The 22,245-nt window shown below is 42.4% G+C and overlaps 1 protein-coding gene across 7 annotated transcripts in view; it reads left to right on the top strand.

Moving 5' to 3' along the window:
- DCLK1 (doublecortin like kinase 1) overlaps positions 1-22,245 on the top strand; it is a 343,458-nt gene that overhangs the window by 313,306 nt on the left and 7,907 nt on the right. For 4 of the 7 annotated variants that reach the window (XM_043891773.1, XM_043891770.1, XM_043891769.1 and 1 more), the window contains one exon: positions 8,140-8,253. In XM_043891773.1, the coding sequence (XP_043747708.1) occupies positions 8,140-8,253 (114 nt within the window). Of the gene's footprint in view, positions 1-8,139; positions 8,254-13,334; positions 13,409-22,245 lie in introns of all 7 variants that reach the window. The other 3 variants (XM_043891772.1, XM_043891771.1, XM_043891775.1) reach the window with 1 other exon arrangement.

Genomic DNA, 22,245 nt, shown 5'->3' on the forward strand with positions numbered 1-22,245 from the left:
AAGGAAGGAAGCCCTAAGGAAGTCGTCAGAAAGCTCTTCCCACATCCCCATTTGTCCTAATTTTCTCTATTGCTTTCTGATGCCCTTTTCACCTAGCACACTTGGAACTGGAAAGGCAGTCTCTTATGAAACGGAGAGCAGAGCATGAGGGCAAGAGAACTGAAAGAAAATCTAGTCAACAAGAGTCACTTGTTTTACCGCTCCTCAAGGTGCTTCCCCTAGGCTCCCATTATTCTTTATACACTCTGGGTGCTCCTTGGTGTCTAGACCTCTGCTCTGCTGTCGGAAGAGTTGTGAACGAGGCCTCTCAGCGGATGGTTCCCAGGAGCCAGAGGGATGAAGGCAGCATCAGTGTGCAGCCAGGAGTCTGGGAGAGGGCTGCAGACCCCTGGAAAGAACTCTGGCTGACCGTGGGTAACCTGAGGACGATTATTACCATCCCCATAGCTCAGTTGGTAGAGAATCTGCCTGCAGTGCAGGAGACCCTGGTTCAATTCCTGGGTCAGGAATATCCTCTGGAGAGCGGATAGGCTACCCACTCTGGTATTCTTGGGCTTCCCTTTTGGCTCAGCTGGTAAAGAATCAGCCTGCAGTGTGGGAGACCTGGGTTCAATCCCTGGGTTGGGAAGATCCCCTGGAGAAGGGAAAGGCTACCCACTCCAGTATTCTGGCCTGGAGAATTCCATGGACTATATAGTCCATGGGATTGCAAAGAGTCAGACACGACTGAGCAACTTTCACTTTCACTTTTTTTCACCATATATGAAGGGCCTGAGCAGACAGTCTTAGGTGCTTGTACTCTGTAGGTACTTGGTAAATGTTTGGAGACTCTGAGTGAGAAGCAGGCAGTGACTCCATCATCTGTGGCTACGTACTGATGAAATGCAAACTGTGATCAACACCGGCATATGAGAAACTGGATTAAGGACGAAACCCTTCATCCAAAACAAACATCCTGTCTGTGTGCTCTGAACTCCACATGGATCCTGTGATTATCAGCTTGTTGTGTTCTCCAGTGTCACAGCCTTCTCTTAACGTAGCTGCAGAATACCAACACTTACTGCCCTGGCGAAGAGTATTTACCTTCTTCCTCATCTAGTGGGGAACCATATGATTTAGGCACATATGAGAGTGGAATAGCCAATAATATATCTGGACCGTTCCCGGGATTAGGAATAAGGTTGAGTCACTTTTTCTCCAAATGACAGTTTATTGGTAGAAAAATGCAGGTTAGTGATTAAGTTCATAAGCTTAAATGACAGTTCCAAAGTGCTTTCTTGTTTGTAATTAGGATTAAATTATCAGCATTATATTTCAAATAGATTGTTGTTACTAGATTGAAAAAAAAATCTTTATTGAATTTGTCAGAGTATTTCCCCTGTATTTTATGTTCAGTTTTATGGCCAGGAGGCATGTGAGATCTTAGCTCTCTAACCAGGGATCAAACCCACACCCCCTGCGTGAGAAAGAGGGTGAGCTCCTAACCACTGGACTGCCAGGGAGGTCCCCTGTTACCAGATTTTTATTTTCAAAGTTTTGATATCTTACCTCATGTTATTCTCCTCATACCATCGGTGAAGGTCCATCTCAGTGCTATAAATCTACAAATCTGTGTTCCACTTTCAACTATTTTCCTGATGATGAAACTGAGGCTCAAAGAAATCTTTAGCACAAAAATTAGTAGGTTGATAGGATGTGGTCTGATGCCTGGGTTTTGCCTCTAGAGAGCCTGATACTGATCCTCACTGGCCTGGACATCAGGAATTTTAAAGGCTGCTGGGTGACTATAATGTGGGGCTTCCCTGGTGGTTCAGTGGTAAAGAATCTGCCTGCAGAGCAGGAGATGCAGGTTCCATCCCTGCATGGGGAAGATCCCTTGGAGAAGGAAATGCAACCCACCCCAGTATTCTTGCCTAGGAAATTCCAAGGACAGAGAAGCCTGGCAGGCTACAGTCCATGGGGTTGCAAAAGAGTTGGACACAACTTAGTGATTAAACAACAACAACAAATTATAATGTGAATCCAAGACAGAGAACCTCTGGTTTAGAGGAAAGGGCAGGTTTAAATAAGTCAAGGATAGTTACCTAGTCAAGGCAAGACTTCCTATCACCCTCCTGGCCTTTAAATTTTTACCTCTTTTTTCTCACCTACCTATTCTTTTGAAAAGATACTACCTTGCCAAGATATTCAAAAAGGAAAAAAAAGAGGAAGGAGAAAAAAACAAGAACCTAGATAATATGTTTTTTCTTCTGTGCTCATAAAATTCAGTACTAACTACCCATACAAAGATAAATAGGCATTCATCTTATTGTTGCTAGAAATTAAGAGAATCCCCAATGATACTGTAATAATAAATAAAACCACCTGTCTGTATTTGTAAGTTGTAAATGAGGACATGGAATTCCACTTTGTATTTGGGCAGCTTACCCTCTCCTTCCTCCAAGATAGATATTAATTCACTTCACATTTTCTCCCCAAGAGCAGTGTGAACTGTGGACACTACAGAGGGCTGAGACAAGGGAGTCAGAATCCAGAGATGTCGTCCAGCTGGAAATGGTTAAGAGTCGAGGGCTGTGAGATGGACCCAGTACTGGAGAGTGCGCTAATGGACTTGGGGTTGTTTAAAACCAAGTCAGGATATTCTGGTAGTGAACCATTCCAGACTGCCACGCTTCTCATAAATTTACAGGTATTATTAATAATAGAGTCTGGCAGTGAGTAGACCGAGAACCAGATCCATGATTCAAAAACAAAACTCCATAAAGGAAGGAAGGTTTCTAAAGCACGACCCCTGGAATGGTTTCCCTCGGAGAGAGAGGAATTCACTTCACTGAATGACTTCATGACTGAGCCCCACACCTCTTCAGACAGCCTCCCCAACATCCGCTTGAGGAATGGAGACCAGGAGGCTAGGTCTCCTGCATACAGCTGGGAGAGTTCATTTTCCATTTTGCAAACTAATTTTGTTCTTGTCAGTTGCAATGCTCTGCCAAGTAGTGAACGGGAATTTCTAAATCAAAAACCACTAACCTCAAACCGCAACCAGCCTGTGTCAAACTTCAGAAACTACTCCTGGAGACTACATACCAGAACGCATGGTAATAATACTGTAACTATTCGTAGCATTCTGCCAGATTTGTCACGTTTGGGAAAATTCATAGCACATTTTTGGCACATCCATCTATTCAGGATAATGGCGATGAAGATATATATATTTAAAAAATAGATGTTTTTAACGGCCCTATTTATTCTACTGAGGCAAGATAGTAAGTTAGCTAAATCTCCATCATCAATCTGGATGCCCCAGGTACAGATTTAGGGCTCTGCAAAGCCAGTTGCTTGTCTTTTAATCCAATTATGCTCAAAGACTTCAAAATTGATATAGAGACTGCAGATTTTTAGTTGTGTGTGTGTGCACTCGTGTGTGTGTTTTACCTTCTCTAGTGGAGACACCTTATTTCATTGGGGGGAAAAAAAAAACCACAACCCTGAAATGTTTTAAGATTTATGAAGTCAGAAGCATCCCTGACAGCTTGTAAGGTTGTTTGACTACTTTCATTGCTTCAGCATGAACTCGTAACCCAAGGGAAGCTGAAACCTTCAGCAGAATTTAAAGCTGGAGGCCTGAACCCCCAGGCCCCAGCATCTGAAAGAGTTGCTATGAGTCTGACAGGGGATTAGGACCAGGACAGAGCCGGGAAATGATAACGAAGTCCACTGTGTGTGTGGTGAGAGAGTCAACTCTTAGCTGGAAAACTGGCAGGTTAAAAGAAGAAGAAGAAGAAGAAGAAGAAGCCAGGTAAAGAGAAGTTTCTGGCACAGATGGCAGTGCTGGGGAGGTGAGGAGATGAGACTGCAATAAGGCTGATCCTCCCTCGGGAAGTTACGTAGAGACTGCTCCCGTGAGTCCCTTCTAGTTGTTGCCTTCACGTTTGCATGCACCTGTCACAGGCCCACACTGCGACCCGGGGCACCTTCCTGTCACCCAGGATCAGCTAGGCCTTCCAGCACTGCCTGCTCCACAGATATTTCGAGAGCTCAAGGGATCACCTCTCCACATTCCAAATGAGTGGATGCCCAGTGTCCCTAGATGTAGAAGTTTCAAGTTTCTAACTACATTCCTCTGGACCCCCAGAAGTGCTCAGCATCCTGTTTACTGACCTCCATCCAAATTTTTCTCAACCTCCACTGAGCCCTGTCCACATGTCCTCTGGTGTCTTCAGCCCCTGATTCAGTCCTCCTTACCTTCGTACTACTTTGATCATGGAAAAGCTGACTCACTGAGTCCTTCCATTTAACAGCGCAGGACCTCTGTCTGTAGCTAACACCCTGGATGCCCTTGAATACCCTTGACAGTGCAACGCAGTGTGGTGGGAAGACGGCAGAGTTCCAGCCTGGCTCAGGCTTGAGTCAGCCAGCTTCTAGCCCTGTGACCTTGAGCAGATTTTTAACCTTGCAGAGCCTCAGTTTGCTCATCTTCAGAATGGGACTAACAGTGCACAGTGTAGAAGGTCATCTGGGGACTAAGGAGATCCTAGATGTGAAGAGTTAGCACGGGGCCACGTAATGGTTGTCTCTTGTCATCTTCCTGCCTTTCTCTTTTAACTCTGCTCCCCTCCTTACCCCTTTCTCTCCTTACTGTTTTATAATCTAGTGCTGTGCTTAGTCGCTCAGTCATGTCCCACTCTTTGCAACCCCATGGACTGTAGCCTGCCAGGCTCCTCTGACCATGGGGATTCCCCAGGCAAGAATACCAGAGTGGGTTGCCATGGCCTTCTCCAAGGGATCTTCCCAACTCAGGGATCATACCCAGGTCTCCCACATTGCAGGCGGATTCTTTACCATCTGAGCCATCAGGGAAGCCCAAGAATACTGGAGTGGGTAGCCTATCTCTTCTCCAGGGGATCTTCCCAACCTAGGCTTCAAATTGGGGTTTCCTGCATTGCAGGAGGATTCCTTACCAGCTGAGCTACCAGGGAAGCTCATTTTATAATCTGAAGCTCATACAAATGACTTTGCTTTACATAGCCTGGAGCTCTATTGAGAGATGACTGGAGAGACGTCCCTGGTGGTCCAGTGGTTAAGACTTCACCTTCCTATGCAGGGGTTGTGGGTTCAACCCCTGGTGGGGGAGCTAAGATCTCACATGCCTTGGGCCAAAAACCCAAAACATAAAACAGAGGCAATACTGTAACCAAATTCAATAAAGATTTTTTAAATGACCCACATTAAAAAAAAAATCTTTAAAAAAACAGATGACTAGAAGTACCCATATAATTTGGAAGGTGACACCCAGTGAGACGCCACTCTATCTTGTTTCCTCTTTTCCTTCAGGCAGAACCTCAGATTACACCAGAGATAAGACACTTGTAAGGCTTTCAGTAAAGACACATCATTTCATCTCGTCAAATGTTTAAATCCTCCTCAAATTCTAACTTAGATTCCAAGGCTATTGTTTCATTAACCAAAAAAGAAAAACTGTTTTCCATGCATCACTGAGTTTGCTCTTGTGTTTAAAACTCCAGACCCCCTAATCCTAATTCTCTGGGATTGTCCTCCCACTTCTCTTTCACTTGTCGAGTTGGGGAGTGAATCAAGGGAGGGTGGTCCTTCACGCGTCCTGCCCTTGCACCCCTCTTAAAGAGCACTGCTTTACTCCTCGCTGAGACCAAGGCTTCCAACTCCAGATCTTCTGGGCCTCATCCGTGACCAGTCGCCCCTGCTCTTTCAACCTTCTCGCTGTCACTCTCCCACGGAAACTCTTAACTAGAGGGGGATGGTGGACTATGGCAAATATGCCTCGTGGCTTCCCACTCAGGCCCATCTGTGCCCCAGCATTGCCCCGCCACACACACCTGTCAGTACAAGCCTACCGCCAGGGACCTAGTGGGATCCTGGCTTCCTTGTGAAGTCGGTGCTCACTGAAAACTCATCTTCTCTCCCTTAAACTCCTCTGGTGTTTCTCACTGAGCCATGTGGCTACACTGCCTGCTAGTAGCTCTTTTCTACCTTATTGGCCTGTTTACTCTTTGACGTGGTGTGTGACCTCTGTCTCCCCAGTTAGCCCGGGAGGGTCTGGCGGATGGCAGTGCTATCTTTTCCCCACCTGACCATCCCCAGCACAGCCCTGCACAGAGCAGGTACTGCAGACGGCGCTTTCCATTCAGGTGTCATCCCAGCTTTACTCCAGTCGACCTTCACTTTATATCTCTTTCCACAATGCAGAATTTAAAAAAATTTTTTGAGTTCACTCTGCATCATTGGAAAGCCCCCTTCGTCTAGATTTGGTTTCAGGTGTGACTTAATAAGCAGGATAAGTGTTCCTTCTCCTAGCTGTTAATAAAGCAGCACAAGAAGAGCATAAATTGAGCATCCACTGTGTGCAGGGATTACAGAAGATTACAGAAAACATGAAAGATGTGGTACAACAGGGCAAAGATTCAGTTAGATATAAACTTATCTGTGTGTGTATATATACACACACACAGACACACAAACAAGGTCACCTAACACCAAAAAGAATATAAATAGTGCAAATATATATAATGAAGCATTAGGAGTTTATGGAAGAACTGTTGTAACGAATGGTGCTTAACAGAGGGGAAATGTTTTGGAACAGGTGATTAGGACCCAAGTTTTGAAGAAAGAGAAGGGACCACAGTGTCCATAAGAGCAAAGACCATGCCTGTTTTTGGTCACTATTATTTCTCCATCACTTACTGTAGTGCCTGGCCCATTGCAGGCATGCAGTTACTATTAGCTTAATAAACAAATAGCTGAATGCTGAAAAAAGGAGTAAATCCCATGTGGAGGGACCTGGGAGCAAGCTTGCCATGCTTGGAAAGCAGCAAACATATTTTCCTGGGTAGAGCCAAGAAATTCCATGCAAAATTATGGAGAGGAAGTAGAGAAGGAAATGATGAATGACACTGAAGTCTTGCCAGGAATTTTGGTTTAAATAGATAGCAACAATTATATATTCATTCATTTATCCCACAAATATTTACTAAGCATCTACTAGGAGCCAAAGTACATGCTAAGACCTGGGGATTCTATAGTGCACAGAACACACTTCTGTCTTCCAGGACCATGCAGCGTCTTCGGCACGCACTCATAAATGGTGGCACATGACCCTGGCTCTTCTTATTCTAACAGTAGTTAGCAAAGGAGAGAGAAATCAGTTAGTAGAGAGAAATCAGTCCAATCTTCCTTGTAAGTGGCTCCGGCAGAGAGCAGAAGCCTCAATTCACGTGAGCTCCAGGGTGGAGTATGTCATGACAGCAGATAAGTTGAGGGCCGCGAGAAGGATTAAAAAGTTAAGGAAGGGGGCTTCCCTGGTGGCCCAGTGGTAAAGAATCCGCCTGCCAATGCAGGAGACACAGGTTCAGTCCCTGATCTGGGAAGACCCCACGTGCCATGGAACAGCAAACCCAATCACCCTAGAGCCGGTGCCGGCAGCAGGAGAAGCCGTCACAGTGAGAGCCTGTGACCCAGTGAGAGCTGGCCCCAGTCACCGCAACGAGGGGAGGACCTGAGCATCAAGGAAGCCCCGGCACAGCCAAAACTAACACACACAAACAAACATAAACTTAAGGAAGAACCTGCCCCCTGGAAAGCTGCCTGGGATTATAGAGTGGCTGGCCGAGTGGCTGTGGAACCAGACAGTTTATTTAGGGGTTCCTGCCTGAGCCCAGGTCCATCAGTTTCCCTTGGCTTCAGGACAGAATTATGGGCTAAGAGGATAAAACTCTTGTGTTAGGGGGAAAAAAAAATGTTTTTTAGATTTTTTTTTTTTTTTTGGTTGCCCAGATTAACTTGCTCTTTGACATATGTCTCTAGAGTGATGACTGGAATCAATTTTACTAATAACCAAATACAGAAAATTTTTATTTAGGGACAAAGTAAGAGGGTGAAATGACACAGCAAATTAATTTCAGAGCAAACGTGGACATGAAGGAGCCCTTGGAGCAGTACTTCCAACAACAGTGTTTAATGAGGGGACACTGGTTGGTTTCTTCCTGAAATGTTATGAATTTTAAGATCACTGCCTGTTACTGGAATATCTTGGCCTCATTTCCCATTTATTTCATTTTTTTTCTTCTTTTTTTTTTTATTTCTTTTTTTTTTTTTTCCCTCCAGGATGACGGCCTCCCAGAAAATGAACATCAGCTGTCAGTAGCAGGAAAGATAAAGAAGCATTTCAACACAGGTCCCAAACCGAATAGCACAGCAGCTGGAGTTTCTGTCATAGCAGTAAGCATCTGAAATATCCACCTATAACTTTTTCAAAGCAATCCACCTAAGAGACAGGCATTACTCAGGAGATTCCACCCAGAGACAGCGGAATGGGTCATTTCTTTAGACAGCTCGACCATGGAAAGCACTGGGAGAGGTCTGGGGCTTATATATACGATGTGTTTTTGCTGATCATTTCCGTGGGAGTTGCATCATTATGCAACACCTCCAGGGTGCCTTGCAGTATATATTAATTCATGATTTATTTTTTTAAAGCAGAAAACCTCCCCCACACTGGACTCCGTGCCAGTGCAAACTTCTGGGCTCTGAGAAAAAAAGTTCCTAGTGTCCTTCTGCCAGGACCTGGGAGGGAAGGGGAGCTGAGACATGGCAGACGGAGGTTGGAACACTATAGATCTTTGTACAAGACTTAAACGAAAGCCAAAAACATGGCAGGACGCTTACCCACTGAGATTGTCAGTGAAACTGAATTGCTGTGAACACCCAAAGAAATCACGATTTCTTGCTCCTTAGAAATGTCTGTTTTCAAAGTGGAGAGTCTTTTAACATTTACCATTTTGTTGATGCGGCTGTACAAGCCTTTTTTTTTTCTTCTTTTCCTCTGTTCCATACATGCAGATATACACTACATGCAATTTGATAGCAGCTCTAGGCAAAGATTAAATTGGGCAGAGAAATAATGAAACCTCATACTTCCTGGTGTCATATTCCAGAGTAAATATATTCAAGTCCCAGATTACTTGAGTTTTTAATAATTTCCTCTTTTTTCCCCTAAGTGTGTACATTTTAACAGCGTATTCATTGTGAAATCACTTGAGCTGTTTTTCTTTTCCAAACAAACAACTTAGGCCCTATGTCAAATTTTTAAAAGTATTTATGCTACTAAGTACACATCATTCTTGTCAGCAATACTGAATATTTAACTACTTGTACTGGTGTTTTTCTTTCTCTTTTCTGTTTTTGGTTGTTTCAGAACTCCAGAAAAGAGACAAAGATAAATGAATGACCTATTAGATACGACCAGTCTCAGTTCTGGGTTACTGAATATTTGATAGGAGCTTCCAGAATTTGCAGGTGGCACGGGTGCATGCATACACTTCCCTGGACTGTTCGCATACCGTGGTTTTTGATTGAACCCTTTCAGCAGGGAGTTACATGAGTGTGAGTCACTGGCTCACGAGCATCCTGACAGCACTAAGTAGAATGCCTACTCCTTCCTGGTTCTGCTCTGTGCTGCTGGGGATATAATATACAAGTTGTTGTTCTGGCCCTATCTCTCTGTTCTTTCTGAGGAAATTCAATGTAGAAGCACACTGTCCTTCCTGTCTTCATCAGTGTTCTTTGTTATCAGCTAACATTCAGTCAGTAATTTTTGAAAGTAACAATCTCATGGTGCTTCTCAGGGAAACCAGACATTCTGTCCTCTGCTTTCATCATTCATTCAAGACGTAAGTCTATTCCAAAATGTTTGCTTCCAGTTTCCTTTTGGAATGGACTGCCAGCACGCTTGTCCATGAAAAGAACTGCTTTTCTGCTCCTGCTGAGGGTTTACAATTGCTAGAGAGGGTGCTTTTCCCACCTGTCATTTTGGGGTTTGTTTTCGTTTTTCCTGGCTTTTTATTTGAATTAGTCTTTGGTTAAGTTTGCCTTGGTTGCTCAAGAATGCTTTGTTCACAGTATTCTGGGAATCTTATGGGAATCTTATAATGACTGAGAGCAGGAACTTTAGGGCAATTCTTCAGTGGACAGACAACACAGATGGGAGGGGAAATCCTACTTTAATCAAACATGGATAAATTTTGAAACCTATTCCATATGAGTTTATTAAAACTTCATCTAAGTAGATCGCCCTCAAAACCTTCAGTTAGTATTTGAAGATTAAAAGTCCACTGATTTCTTTCTAAATATCATGACTGGACCATTTTGAATGCAATTTAGTATCAGTTTCTCAGTTCATCACCAACATGTTTCCATGGAGACTGTACCAACTGGTAATAAACTTATTGTAGAATGGGCTGTGTGATGCTGAGTTGTGCATTAGTTGCAAACTGATTTAATCTCCTTATCCACTACAAAGTTGTGAAAAAAATCACCCACTTAACTCAGGCTCAAAATACTTGACTTTTTGGAGAAATAACTGAAATGGTGCCTTGTCAAATTCTAAAGCACAATTCACATGTTGACCACTATGATTAATATTTCAAATGAAAGAGAATATGGCTGTCAATTTCAGGGAGTATTTCAGGAGGAGCTCACGGACCATAATAGATGCATTTATGCATCTTCTCCAGAAAGCTTCTCCCTCAGATAAATGTCCACACCCTCCATAAAAACCTGGGGTAGGTAGCAGGCGCAGGACGGGAGTTAGAAACCAGCCAGTGTGACTGCCTATGTGCTTAGCTTTCAGAATGGCACTGGGTAAGTTAATGTATACCTCATACCCCTGTTCCCATTCTTAAAGTGCAAAGATTAGGCTCAGGGGACCATCGCCTGATGAAGGAGCCCTGGCATTAAAAATATCCCAACTCAAACTAAAGTTTAATTGCAAAGGAACGACGTTCTGCTGTGAGGCAGAATATAAGTGAGAGGTGGAAGGAGTGCCTTTCATAAATGATGGTCCTATAGAGATCATTTGACAATTTAATAATGGAATATAATTATTGATTCACCCACATGATAGAAATTTATGTAATTATTACACTATAATGACTTCTATTTGATGGGTATAGGGGAAAAAGAAACTGATTTCAGCATAGATTTCATTCAGACAGAATTTTTTTCTCATGGGCATGCATGCTTTTCCCAGAGGCTGTCAAATGATGTGTTTTATTTTAAACTGCCACGATTATAAGACTGTTTTTTGGAAATTATACGCACCCTTTAAAATTCAAAAATATATGTACTGTCTAGAATGGAGTATCAATCAGCTTATTGGGGTTTTTTTTTTTCTTCAGAAAATCAGCAATTAAATTGTTGGTCTTTAACTGGTAATTCTCTTCCCTTAGTTAGAAACCTCACTGTTAGAAACCTCACTATCTGCTCATAAAGGGATTCATGACACTTTTTCTTTCTCAGAGTGACAAAGGGAAAAAGAGCATACTGTCATAACAAACAGACTCTAGTCACAGGTATAATTTATGACATGAGGGTAGTTTAACATGCATTCATGGTTCTGAACCTTAATGTTTTCTGTTCGTGTTGTCATTTTTTTCTTCTCTGCCTCCCACCCCCTACATGATTAAGACCAAAGAGAGGACAAATGATAACTTTATATTAAGGTCCTCGAGTTGGCTGGGAGGGTAATTACCCATTGGAGGCTCACGGAGATCGTAGGGCCCTTCTCAGAGGAGGAAAGGTGCCTGGCATTTAGGTCAGATGACGTGCTTAGGTGGGAGCCCGCTGCTGTCCTTATAACTGCAACACCCTGTCTCCATTGTCCCCTCCTGCCTCACTACCTTTCCCAGTAGTTGGGGGATTAAAAGAAAACCAAACCAAAGAAACCCAGAACAGAACAGAGAAAGGGAAACAAAAGGTTATTAAAATGCAATTTATAGACATAAAATGGAATTAGAGATGACATTTTAACGGTGGACTTCTTGAGAGCCGAGGGAGGGGAGGGAGGCGTTATTAGATTTGCTCAGCTTGATGAAGAACCGATGACTCAGATGTCAGTTCCAATTTATTTTTCCTCATTTAATGCTGTTTATTATTTTAACCGGTAATTTTCCTAATGCTTTCAAGTTCTTCTTTTGCATTTTGCTCATGCAAATAGAGAATTTCAGTCTAATTGAACAAATCCATACTAATCAGTGTACTAATAATGGTGATAGTGGGCAGCTTCCTTCTGAAGCGGGGGACCCCTGCACTGGAGCCATTTCCGAATGCGGTGTTATGGGCCGCCTTGCCTGTAGGTGGCAATAGAGAGCCAGTTACTGAGTAGCTATCCCTGGGCTGAAACAGAAATGCAGGCCTTCATCTTTCTTAACAGCAAGTGTACCGCGATTTTTTTTTTCCTAAATAAAACAAACTGTAAATTTTTTTTTTTAAGATTAAAATCTCACAATGCTGTTCTGTGAATACTGGGATAGCCTACTTTGTCATCAGAATACCAAATCTTCTGAGCAGTTTCTAGTTTAAACGACCGGTGCCCTGGCATGTTTCTGAAATGCCTTTGTGAATTTTGTAGTAGAAGCTGTCCTCAGCATCATGGCAGTACCACACTTGAAAGCACTCATGAGCCTCTCCAGAAAGAAAAGTGGTCAGCTTGCTTCCTCTCGTGGGCAGAACGGGGAGTCGGGCATAAGGCATGATTACTGTTTCTCAGATTTTGGGGATTGAATCTTTTCTTCCTTGGGAAGCCAAAAGCTAACATCTTATTCCAGGAGGAACAACTTTGAGAACTTATCCTGTCTTCTATTTATTGTACCTTTTGTCATAAGCACTTACCTGTACATGTGCCTTTTTAATATACAGTGAAAACTTTCATTTTATTTTCTATAACTTCTTAGAGAAAATTTACTGTTTTATACTATATCTAGTTTAGAAATGTAATTTCTTTAAGAGTAGCTTTGTTTTTGAAGATTAACTCTGAAAGAAATCCAAAGTGCTGTGATTCAAAACTCGATTCTTTTCATCTTTTATTTTTTTATGAAGTCCTCAAATTTAAGCTTGATGGGGTAATATTTTTTTGGTGGGGGGGTTTCCAGTCTGCTTTCTCTTAGGTGGCTAAAGCTGATTTCAACACTTCATGGTAAAGCATTTAACACTGCTCTAGAATATGAAGAGGTGTTTATGTCTTTTGAAATTGAGAGGATATTATTAAATGTGCATTCAAAACTTGTTTGATAGATTAGATCATTTCTAACAAACTGGCCTCCGAGATAGTCATGAGGGATTAGTGTCTTTTCTTGCCTTTTTATTTTCAATGTATAGATTTAGGATATTAGCTAGTCACCCTGCACAAGAAGCATCGTTATTTCTATATACATATATAGTCAATGAAGAACAGCTTGGTCTGGAGTCTTAATCCTTTAGCATAATGTCGATCCACTGAGTTGCCCCCATTTCTCTCTGCTCAGCTGGACCACGGGTTTACCATCAAGAGATCAGGGTCTTTGGACTACTACCAACAACCAGGAATGTATTGGATAAGGTATGAGATGGTGCAGCTCAAGTCAGTGTTTCCATGGCAACGTGCTGGCAGTCTCCATTAACCAGTTCCTTCAGTGGATAAACATGCTTTTGATTTGTTATCCAGTCCATATGCTGCTTTATCAGTTTCATTTTAATCTTGATTGAGATGCCACACCCCCTCATTCCTTTTTTTCACCCATTCTTCACACTGACATTTGCCAGCTTTCCTTCCATTGCACATGCTCAGTATCAGTCTTCCTTACAGTTAAAAGGACAGTATATTTAGTGTTAATGTCAAAGCATTTTCCTGATGCTGCTAATTAAATCGATGATTTCTAGTGTTCTTCTGTCCCTTAACAAATGGAAGAAAAATAGTACCTTAGTATATATTCTATAGAAGTATATACTGTCATTTTAAAATCATCAAGCCCGACCTTGACCTTAGTAGATGGATGAAGCAATGCATTTACACCTTAGTCATAGAAGCTCCTCTAAACACAGTGAGCTATAGAATGCATTGTGTGTGTTGGTAAGCTTGTGTTTCAAATTCTCCACCTTTTTGTTTCATTTTGTTTCTGTTTTATTGTTACCTCTCTCCCCTTGGAAATCCTTTTATGTACTAGCTATTGCATGAATTTATTTTTCGATATTTTGTAACTGTCAGATTACTTAGCTGGCTTATCTGCTCAAGCAAAAGGGACTATGGGAGGTATCGATTTTTTTTTTTTAAACTGGGTTAAGAATTCTATCCAATCGTTTTCTATTCCGGTCAACTGCCGTGGCATTTCCTTCAGAGGGCATTGTTTGTGTCTCTTTAAGTTATCCACAGGCAGGATGAGTTTTGATGATTTGAGAAATGAACTCTGAGAAGTCCTAGGCAACTTTTCTCCTCCATCTTAATGTTTCTGAAATGATCTCCAGGTAAAGCTCCACATTTTAGCATTTGCTAAGAAAAATTCTACTGGGTTTGGCATTTCTCCTCAAATGACAGTGCCTTATACTGTTTCCAGAAATAGACTAACTCATTTTAAAAAATAAGAATAATATGTATAATAATATATAATTTTAACCCCCAATTATTACTCTTAATTTTTTCTATAATTAGACAATAGGATCAAAGCCCTTAGAGAAGCAGACAAAGCTAATCTTTGACAAACTATCCAACTATCTAAGATTGTGACCATTTCTAAGCCTGCTAAAAACAAGAAAATAGTCAAATTTCAAGAAGTATCTTAAAGTCAGTTTTACACAGAAGGTATTTGTATCTTCCGGACAGATGTACATGGAGGAGTTGCACTCCTACTTCTTTATTTACCTAAGTAAATAGCTTTATAGATACAGAAAGAACTTTGTTTTATGTTTAACCTTTTTTTTTTTTTTTTTTTGATGGGGGGATGACTCAGTCATGATTTGTGCAGACTCTTTGTACATGGAAGATGATCCATCCAGTTTTCTACTTTTTCCTGAAATGTAACATACATTCTGAAAAGTGCACACGAGTGCACGTCTCAGTGCATTTTTACAAACAGGAGGCAGTACCGAGATGAGGCCCAGAGCATCTCTAGCACCCCCAGAGGACCCCTGCCCCCAGGGCTCTTCCAGGAGGGTCAGGCAGCCCCGAGGGTAAACTCTGACCTGGAGTCTGTCCGCATTAATTAGTTTTGCCTGGTTTTGTTCTTTATATAAATCGAATCATGCGCCACCTTTTTTTTAATTGTGTGTCTCCTAACCTCAGGGATAGTAACCAAACAATATGAGTGTAAAGATACACAATTAAAGATAGGCGTCAAACGTGTCTAATTACAGTGTGCCTATTTGTGTAACACAAGTGACAATATATATACATCAATTCCCAAAAAATCTCCAGATAATTATATTACTAACTTTGTGGGCTTGAGGGTGGGTGCAAAACCCCAAATAAACACAATAATTAATAGATGTAGCCAAGGATAGAAAAGCCCATTTAACTGAAATCCTAGCAGTGGTTCCCATCAGCAGACAAAATGACACATCGCTGAATAATGGGCAGGAGCAGATGGGAGATAATCTCTTTTTCCTTCCACACATAAACTGCTCTGTTTTCCAGCTGGGGGCAGTAACAACAATGTTTATAGTTAATGCTGTACTAAACAGCACACCCAGTATGTAAAGCTAAATTGGAGAAATGATGCTAAAAACTCATCCGCGTATATGCTTAATTAGGAAGTTTTATAATGCCATTTAGCCCCAGAACGAACACACTCCCCTCACTGATTGCAAATGCTTGCCTTTTATCTCCACGGAAGTGGGAGCATTTGTCTAACCATGGCGGCAGCCAACTCGCAACATAAACAATCATTGCGGGCGGAATGTCCCCGCTCCCAATTGTTGTGTTTACAAGGGCTCGTGGCTGTTTTCACTGCTCTGAGCAGAACACTCCGGAGGCTTGCATTTGGTAAAGCAGCTCACATCAGGGCAGAGGCTGGGCGAGCATCGCTTCAGGGCACCCAGCATTGGCAGTGTCCCTCTTAGGAGGCTTATTGCTGATGGTGGAGAAATGGGGGAGGGGGCTTGTTCCTCCTCCTCTCATTCGGTCACCTGCCTTGAACACAGAGATGCTTCCAGGCTGTGGCCAAGGGAGCCACATCCTGCATGGCTTCTTTTTCCAGGAGACCTTACGCCTGTCCCCCAGAGCCTCGGGGTGAACCTCTCCCAGGAATGGACTGCCTGGGCCATTCCACCCTCTCATGGAGGGAGTCCAAAGGCCCTGGAAAACACTGACATTCTGTTCCATTTTTCCTGCCTGAAAATGCAACCTTATCCAAAGGGGAAGCAGTCATCCCCATCCCTGCTTCTCAAGGGAAGCTGCCCCCTGGCAGGACCTGTGCCCAGCAGCACATGAAGAAGAATTCCTGCGTCTTCTGCACGCAGAATGGGGCAAGAGCCAGAAACCAACTGAAAGAAGCAAGTAGCAAAGCAAGACGCACGCTAAGAACGCCACATAAGATAAAATGCGGGGGTGAGCTAGGACAACAGGGGGCTGGGGTTCCCAGCCCTGACCTGACTCACGTGCACCCTGGATTCCAGCACCGTCCTAAAACAGTGAGTAATGAGGCAGAGCCGCGGCAGCCACGCAGCCCTTGTAAGGCTATTCAGTGCTGCCGTAGCTCTGCTGCTAAAAGGAATGGGTCAGTTAAAGGCATCTTGCTCGGTTTGAAAGATCAATTCCCACGAAAGCCAGAGAGGAACTCCTCACGGGGTGAGGAGGGTTCCAAAGGCACATGGGAAGTTGCAGTAGGTTGCGAAAGTTGCCTTGGCCTTGCTCTGCCCTTGAGAAAAGTACCCCAACCCCCAAAGAATGTTAGAAGTGCTGTAGGAGAGAAGGGCAAGGGTCTTAGTTCTAGCAAGGGATTAACCACCCTCCCCGACCCTGGCCTGGGCCTCCCTCAGTAACAGAAAGTTTAACACATAGAAAAGGCACAGATTTAAGCTTCAAAACCACCCAGACTGTGATTACAGAGAAAAGTATAGAGAAAGTATGAGGTCTGGTTTTACAGCTGTCCCATGATACTAAAAAGTGAGTTATTAGGCTCAAAAGCTGAGCAACAGGTACTTTGTCTTCTACTGATAGTTCCACAAATGGTCATTGAGGGAAACACAGAACTAGTGAGACATTTGTATTATTTTACCAAGTCAAACAGGTTGCTCACTATCTGAGATTTTATTTTGTTTCATTTTATTTTCAGAGCCCCTTTAAGAGAGGATCCCTATATATATATTATATATAATCTATAATATAATATATATATATAATCTTTTTAAATAATTTTTATATAACATATATAATCTTTTTAAAACTTAATGTATTTTATATTAGAAAAGAGAAATTTGCATGGCATTCCAAGACTTTCTGATTGGGTATAAACTGAAGTGAAATTTTATATGTTTTCCTGAGAGTCTTGGTAATTTGGTATTAATGGGAAATTCTGTGGTATTGTACTTATTTTAATCTTGCCTCAGAACCTCTTTCCCTCTATGGTTTAAAAAGACATCTACATTCTTTTCTATGTAGTTGTTCCTGCATATTTTGACTCCACATGTTCCCCAGTGATTTTCACTGATAGAATGTAGGTTTTATGGGGTATAAACATGTAGGAAAGAATGATCATAAAGAACTTAATTGAAAGTATTGACACACTGTTATTTTATTAAGAAAGAGTGCAAAATATCCATGTGCTGGTCAGACAGTTCTCAAATACATGTCAAACACATGACACATCTAGAAACTAAAAAGCCTTGAAAATCGAGATGAATCAAGCTTGATTAAAGATTGCAGCTCTGTGCATGGAGAGCTTGTGGCCTTGGTGTTGAGAAGCCCTGTTTTGGATCCAGCCAAACCTCAGGCAAGGCATGTGTTCCTCTGATTTTCAGTTTACCCACCTATAAAAATGAGATGGGTATTATCAACCTTCCAAATCTGTGGCAAGAATTAAATGAGCTGCCTGTACAAAAGTGCCTTCACAGACTCAGTCCAAAAGAAGAGTCCAGAAAAGACTGCTCCAAGAGAAAACCATCCATTCCACACATGAGAGAGATTTTCCTGAGAAAACTCATCTCTCTCCAGAGCAAAGCACTTATTATTAAAGTAGAACCATGACCTTTTTTGATGCTGTGATTGGGATAAACTCTTGAATGAGCTATATGTTAGATTATTCATGAATTGAGGGGCATTAAATTTTATTTAAGGAGTCTATAGCCCCAAATCCTGATGAAGTATATGTTTAATTAAAAAGCTGTCCTCTAGGGCAGAGATTGCCATGTTATAGCCAATGGGCTGAATCTAGCGCACTGCCTATTTTTGTAAATAAAGTTCTATTGGAACACAGCCACATCCATTCACTTATAACCAACCCATAGCCACTTTCACTCTACGAGGGCAGAATAGAGTAGTTGTATCAGAGAACTATATAGCCTGCAAAACCTGAAGTATTAATTATTCACCCTTTCCAGAAAGAAATTTTCATCTCCTATTCTAGTAGAAAAAGGTACCACCTGGTGGGCTTGTTAAAAACTATAACCACGACCTAGTGGAATAGAATGCCTGGCACAGAGTAGGTGCCTCAATAAATATTTGTTAATAAATAAATGATTGAATTTTCCAAGGAGGGGACCATTGATAGAGAAACCTTGATTTTTGAGGATAAATGTGTTTTTGAAGAGTTTGGGGTATCTGAGAGCCTAAACAATCAAATCACATATGAAATGCTCCACAATTGCATCCCACGATAGCGACCCAGGAGTAAGTTTTCAGCACAGCTAAAACAAACAAAAAATTCTAATGAAAGGAGTCACCCCTTAACCCGCTTGCTTAGTAAGTTCTAAATTTTCATAGATTTTCTTAAGATAAACTGTGCCTGCAGTTGTCCTTTAGGTTTATTAGCCCGATGAAGGAAAAAGCAGCAGGCAGCTCAGCTTGGCTTCTGCTGTGAGACAGTCAGGGGTCGTAGAGCAGAGGAAGCACGTGACTTTCACCCTCTAGAAGCCTGAGCTCAGCAAGTGGCTATCATTTTAACCCTCTGATCGGAGGCCACTAGAAACCCTCTGCAGAGCTGGACAAGATTCTGTTAAGAACCAGATCAGCGGGAGGAGCCTACGTTTATGAAGTAGTAGAGAAATCTGGGGCAGCCCTCCCCCAGGACATGAGAATCACATGTAAGAGACTGGTGCCCAGGAAAGAGCTTCAAAGGCCGATAGTTTCATTCCATGAAGTCCCCTTTTGTCACCTTCACTTTAGGGAAATACCATGTCTTAGTCCAGATACTGTGCAATTCCTGGCGAGACCCCAAAGGGATATTAAAGCAAAACAAAACAAAACCGTAATAAGTATGGCCGTGAACCAAAAAAAAAAAAAGAAATGAGTAGGGTGATATATCAATTGAGGTGTCAGTTTAATTTTACTAGCAAGCAAAACATTTCCAAAGTGGCAAGCGAATCGTAACTCAGTCCCCGCAGAGTAAGGGCGAGCAAAGGAGAGGGTTCCTGAGATTAATGCCCCAACAGCTGCATCCCCGACTCCCTCTCCTAGGTGGTATGAATAATGGATGGGCTCAAAGGCAACATGCACGATAATGTTCTTTTATTAATGAAATGAAGGCTGTTTGTGATGGCTAGCAATAAATTTAGAAACGTAAAAAAGGAGAAACAGTCACTGCTTGCCTCTGAAAAATGGAGTTGCTTAAATCCAATAATTACTGCCACATCAGAAAGCATCGCCTCCAAACTTAAATGGGGTGTATCTCTTGCAGGTCCTGCATGACAAATATTTTTGATCCACAGACGGAAGGCCTGTTGTTTACTGAGAGAAAAACAGAATCCGTTCTAGTAGATTGATGGTGATATTAAGCATATTCATGGTATTTCATAGGTGGAAGTTTCCCTGGGGGTGAGGCACTATAGTACCTCACTGCATTCCCTGGACTTCGAAATAGCTCGACCGACGTGGTGGTTAGGAAACGTGCCCAGGGTCACATAATCAGCTGAGGCAGGACAGAAGGCCAGCTCTCCCCACTTCCCCCTGCTGCTGCTACCAGGGGGCTTAGGCTACAGCTACCAGACAAGGCAGGCATTGCACAGATGTGGGTGACTCAGACTGGCAAAAACAAAGTCACGCCCTGTTTCATGTTCTCACTTCATTTCTGACCTTCCACCCCCTCATGCTGTATTTTTCCCATAACATAGGCCAGGTGGGTACAGCCTAGGTGTCCATGCTGATTTCCAAATTCAAGGTCAGAAAGAAGGATTTCGAAAATCTGAGTACTGTCTAGAGTAGTTTTACTGTAACAGAAGCCACTACTGGCCGAACTCATTCGGTGAATCTGTTGTTGGAATACATTTCCTTGGTCTTATTCAAGCGCTGTCTCTCATCTATGCATGCCTGATGTTACGGCAGGCGCCAAAACATGATCAATCTGAATTTCTTTAAGAGCTCCAACTGCTATGTGTGTCTGCCCATGAGCTGCTGAGGGAAGCGGCATGATTTTACCATTCCTTGGTTTTCACATTTCACCTAGCAGCTTCTCAGGACACCCTGATCAGCAAGGGCTTGCAGTCTGAGGTAGGAGCATGTAGAGTCTCTTCTGGGTAGAACACGAGTGTATTTGCTACTCCACATCATTTCCTTCGGTCTGTTGCTGGTTCTGTTGATCAGGATCCCCCAGTCTGCTGTTAGTCGGCTGTAGCCCCGTGCACAGAGCTGTCACTGATGGGTACATGTGTAAAATAACTAGATCAGAGCTTCCTATGTGGTTACTACTGGTCAACTCCAGCATCTCGAGAGATTGCTTGCTCACCTCTAACCTGTAATAATTAGCACCAAAATGTGATAATGCAGGCTTCAGATTTTCTTACGAGTGCTTAATGAAGTGATAACTTACTGAGGAAACACTTGGGAATTCCACAGCAAGTCCATTCATGTCTGTTGCACAGCGCTGCAAACTGTGAGCAAAATAAACTCATGAAATAATAAATCCGTTAGAAAGTCTTAAGTTTTAATGGAACATCAAGGCTGGGGACAACCTTACCTTATAAAGATAGGTGTTAGGGAGGAGAGACTCTATTTGCTTGATATCTGGGAAATATTTGTGATTGAGAAAGAGGAAAGCAGGCTTTCGGAAATGGTTGAAAGAGCCCAGAATTTAAATCTATGAGGCAGCACTTCAAAGGGAAAGTTATGAATGTTTTCTGGGGAGAAAATTGCCAATTGGATAATAAATATTTTTGTAGCATTATTCTTAAAAATTATGTATTGGCATATTATTCTTATTCTTTGCAGAATTCATCTGTCCTTAACTACCTGTAGGGGCTACAGAACTTAGCTGAAAAACTTGAGCAACACAGATTTTAGAGGAAAGTTAATTTTATAGCCACAATTAAAATTCCAAAGAGATCATATATGACAGAGCTTATTATGATAAGAAATTGGACCACGATCCAAGGTTATTTAGTAGATAAATAGGAGTGTAAGAGATTAACTTTATCTGATGTAAGCATTTGATCATATCTAAAACATAAACTACATTCTTAAATATTAAGACTCACAATATCTTTAACTTCTTACTGTTTTATACTGAGTTGCTTGGGGTTCTGTTTTGTTGTTATTCAGAAAGTACATAATCATCTAAAATAATTTAATTATATATTAGCTAAGAGATATTTAATATACCCTTCGATGTGTGCCACAACTGGCTAGGCAGTCTGGAAAATGCAAAGGAGGAGCTTGCATAGGATTTGGAAACGATGCACAGAAAAGACCTGAGTGTAGTAAATGTCAAAAGTCTGGTCAAGACAATTCCTGCCTGAGGAATTTAGAAAGAAAAAGTGTGATGCAGAAGGTGAGATTTGATCAAACCTTAGAAAGCAGAAATGTGAGTGGGCAGGAAGCGAGAGAGGGTGATGTCGGGCTGGTGAACACCTTAAGCCAAGATGCAGAGGCGAGCGTGATTGAGGCACCTGCAGAGAGCTATCAGTTAGCACTGCTGGGGTCTCACGTGAGGAAAACCCAAGCCCAGCTGGCTTTCAGCAAAAAGGAGACATGATTTTATACAGCCTGAGCGGTTCAGAGGCTGGCTGTGGCTTCAGTCATGGGTGGACTCAGTTGTCAGGAGGCTGGTGGTCTTTCCTCGCCTCCTGCTTGCCTCCCTGTAGTGGCTTCAGTCTGGAGCTTCACACGGTACCACCTCCAGCCTGGCCACCCTCTCACCTGGGAGTCACTGTGAGCCCAAATCACTGTGTCGTCTCCTCTGGCCTAGGAACTGGGTGGGGTGCCCATCCCGAACCAACCACAAGTCCTAAGGGATGCAGTCAGCACAGGCTTGCTTC

This window comes from Cervus elaphus, chromosome 30 (assembly GCF_910594005.1).
Source record: "Cervus elaphus chromosome 30, mCerEla1.1, whole genome shotgun sequence".
NCBI lineage: Eukaryota > Metazoa > Chordata > Mammalia > Artiodactyla > Cervidae > Cervus > Cervus elaphus.